General features: G+C 35.3%; 1 protein-coding gene across 1 annotated transcript in view; it reads left to right on the plus strand.

The window, feature by feature from the left end:
• Nucleotides 1–3,839, plus strand: part of LOC107667568 (very low-density lipoprotein receptor-like) — a 22,935-nt gene that overhangs the window by 1,556 nt on the left and 17,540 nt on the right. Inside the window, exons 2-3 of the mRNA XM_016459264.1 lie at nt 1,698–1,871; nt 3,625–3,837. Coding sequence (XP_016314750.1) covers nt 1,698–1,871; nt 3,625–3,837 — 387 coding nt within the window. The remainder of the gene's footprint in view (nt 1–1,697; nt 1,872–3,624; nt 3,838–3,839) is intronic.

The raw sequence follows: 3,839 nt of genomic DNA on the forward strand, positions 1-3,839 counted from the left end.
CGAGCGGAGAGTATAGAATACTAGATAAAAAAATTAGCTAGCTAGAATACATGCATATTAACAGCGTAAACATGAATTAGCCATGCGACCATATAATATGATTAAATGTTAATAAATTAAGTGTATCAGCAATCATACATTTCTTAGAAATATATTTTACCTAGGTGACGAGGATCACTCAGTCGCTTTGTGTCAAACTCAAATGCAGTTACGGGGTTTTTGACCAGTGAATGTGTGCAAATGTGCATTTTGTCCGTCATTAAAACGGCGGCGTTACGTTTTCATCACCAGGTGTTTGTTGTAGCTATATGGGCGCGGCGCTCAGTTTCAAATACATAAATTATGAGCCTTTATAGACATAGTGTTTCTTGCGTAAAGAAAACGCTGTACTTATTCAAACAACAAGATCTTAATTTACCCTTGCAGACCTAGTGCAGCTGCTGTGGAACTTCAGTTCATTCAGTCAAGATAGAGGGGGCGGAGTTATGAGGTTTACTGACAGTTTGAGCGGATCCAACAAGATTTAGTCACAAGCTCTTTTTAATACCTTTCATTAGCTAAATATTTGTAAAGCAGACAGACAGATGTAAAGGGTGACCAATATCATTGATTTATTGAAGGAAAAAAAAACACCATCACCAAAAAAGGGCACTTCGGAGTGTAAGGGCAAAAAGGGCATGTGCTCTGCACAGGTTGAGCCCTACCTGTGCACGTGCCTGCTACATTGTTACGCGTTTCTTCCCTCTATGGATATTTTTTTATTTTGAATTTAAAAGAGAGCGCAGCACTTTATCGCAGCTCTGCTGAAGTAATAACAGGAAATGATGAAAGTATTTGGTTTTACTTTTATTAATTAACTGTTAACACACCCTGGTAACAATATGGTTCCATTAATTAATGTTAGTTAATGTATTAACTAACATGAACGAACAATGAACAATACATTTATTACAGTATTTATTAATCTTTGTTCATGTTAGTTAATGAAAATACAATTGTTCATTGTTCGTTCATGTTCATTCAGTGCTTTAACTAAAGTTAAAAAGCACAACTTTTGATTTTAATAATGCATTAGTAAATGTTGAAATTAACATTAAATAATAAATGCTGTCGAAGTATTGTTCATGCTTAGTTCATGCTAATTAATGTTAACTAATTAACCTTATTGTAAGTGTTACCAATTAACTTTTATAAATAAGTATTAACCACTGATCTAGAGAACATTATATAGATCAGTGGTATTAACTAACTATATGATAGAATTATAAATAATAAAATAATTGAATTTGATAGGCTATTATAATAATGAATGAATTTTATGAAGCCTACTAATGTTTTTAATATTAATTAAATTATGGAATTTAATCAATTATTAAATGTAAATTACCATTATTACCGTACTTACGTGTATTCATTATTTTAGTAGTAGTAGTAGGCTAGTAGTAGTACACTCTAAAAAATGCTGGGTTAAATACAACCCAGTGCTGGGTAAAATAGGGACAAACCCAGCAATTGGGCTGTTTTGACCCAGCGGTTGGGTTACTACCCAGAAGGTTGGGTTAAACATTTAACCCAACCGCTGGGTCAAAACAACCCAATTGCTGGGTTTGTCCCTATTTTACCCAGCACTGGGTTGTATTTAACCCAGCATTTTTTAGAGTGTGAGATTCACTTGCTTTGACTTGTTTGTGCTCTAGCTGAATGTGTGCAGGCTGCAGTGGCTTCTGATCGTGTTCCCCTGCACTGCAGACTGGGCTTCAAACCCTGTAAGGACGGATCCGAGTGTGTGCTGTACAGTCATGTGTGTGATGGTGAGAATGACTGTCCTGACGGCTCTGATGAAGATGTATGTGCCGCTGTCTGCAGCATAGGCATGTTTTTATTTCAATAAACATTTTTGTTAGGGAACAGCTTTTGGTCCTCAAATTGATTTCCAAGGGGCTTAGAATACACATTTATATAAGATGTATTTATTTGAATTGCATTTGAAATTTCCATCTTTTTACACATTTTTAACAAAGAACTATTAAGTTTTAAACTACTAAACATAATGTGATGCATATTTGTCAGTTATACATAAATTAAACATGCAAGATTTCTGCACTCAAAAAAGGCATAATTTATTTAATATTTGCATCTATTTTGCTTACTCATATTTTCCAAAATGCATTGATTCAAATGGCTTAGAATCAAGATAAATCTGATCATGTTGAATACACTTTAATTTATCCTGTTAATAAATATGAACATGGTTAAAATTGGTTATTGATAGAAACAAATTGGATCGATGATGAATATATACAGTTTGTATAGAAAAGAATCACCCCCCTTTAAAATAATCACATTTTGTTGCTTTGCAGCCTGAAATGAAAAATGGACACAGTTTTTGTTTTATCTGCTGTATTTACTCAGTGCAACTTATAACACCCAAGTGAAAGATAACACCAACATGTCAGAAAAAATATTTAAAAAACAGAATCTGGAAACCAGAAGTTGGAAATAGGATCACTCCCTCCTAAGAATAACTTGAATTGTAAACTCAGTCAGGTGTAGCTATTCATCTTCTCAATGGCACACAAAGCCGTTTGACTTTCAGCTGTCATGAGCTGTGCTCATTTTGATTAGCTCAGCATGAAAAGAGCTTTCCTGCAGCATTTCAGTCCTTGGTAGTGCAACTGAAGCAAACAATCAACTATGGGTGGCAAGGCACTGTCAAAAGACCAGAAAGTTGTCAATGGGAAGAAGGTTTATCTTCCAACATGACAATGGCCCAAAGCACACATGAAAACTGAGCACACAGTGGTTGAAGGAGAAAAAGGTGCATATCCTTGCATCCAGGCTTAAACCCCACTGAAAAACTGTGGAATGACTTGAAGACTGCAGTCCACAAACACTCACCATCAAATACTGACACGAAGGGGTGATCCTTTTTCCAACTGATTTGATTTGTTGTTTTTTTTGTTTTTTTTCTTACATGGTGTTATATCTTTCACTTGGATGTTATAAGTTGCACTGAGTAAATACAGCAGATAAAACAAAAACTGTGTCCATCATTTCAGGCTGCAAAGCAACAAAATGTAATTATTTTAAAGGGGGGTGATTCTTTTCTATACCCACTCTATGGTAAAGAATGATTCTATCAGACACCACTATCATGTTTTCAAATGAATGATCAGTGAGGAACGATATTTATTAAATGCAGTGGCACAAAAAGTAAGATATTATGCTTTGATGAAGTAAGACAATACTCCAATAATGTATTTATTTACATCCAGTCTGTGCATAATTTGATAGCTTGATGCTTTGGCTTCTTTTGGGACTATTTTCTTTGAAAGAGAAGAAATATACTTACTAACTGGCCTTAAATATTCTCGTTGAACTTTGGTATAAAATTGTGTGCTGAGCTCTGATATTCTTGCTCACGATGAAGCAGGAATTAATGAGAGATTGAATTAATTTGACATCAGAAATCTCAACACTGTTGGTCAAATTAAATCTTAGTGACAACACGTGGCACGGCTCCCTAATTTATTAGGCTATTATTATTATTATTATTATTATTTGTTGTTATTATTATTTAAAATTTGCAAAATATAAAAAATATAATTTTCCGTCTGTTCTCAGGTCAGTTTCAGTGTGCACATGGTAAGAAGTGCATCGAGCGACGGCAATTGTGTGATGGTGTGGCTCAGTGTCAGGAACGCTCGGATGAAGTCGACTGCTTCAAGCCAGAGGAGGGCTGCGGTCATCGCTGCGATAAAAACCGCTGCATCCCAGAATCCTTTGTCTGTGATGGAGACGCAGACTGTGCTGACGGCAGTGATGAGGAAATCTGTGGT

The sequence above is a fragment of the Sinocyclocheilus anshuiensis genome, unplaced genomic scaffold, assembly GCF_001515605.1.
Source record: "Sinocyclocheilus anshuiensis isolate Anshui unplaced genomic scaffold, SAMN03320099.WGS_v1.1 scaffold373, whole genome shotgun sequence".
Lineage (NCBI taxonomy): Eukaryota > Metazoa > Chordata > Actinopteri > Cypriniformes > Cyprinidae > Sinocyclocheilus > Sinocyclocheilus anshuiensis.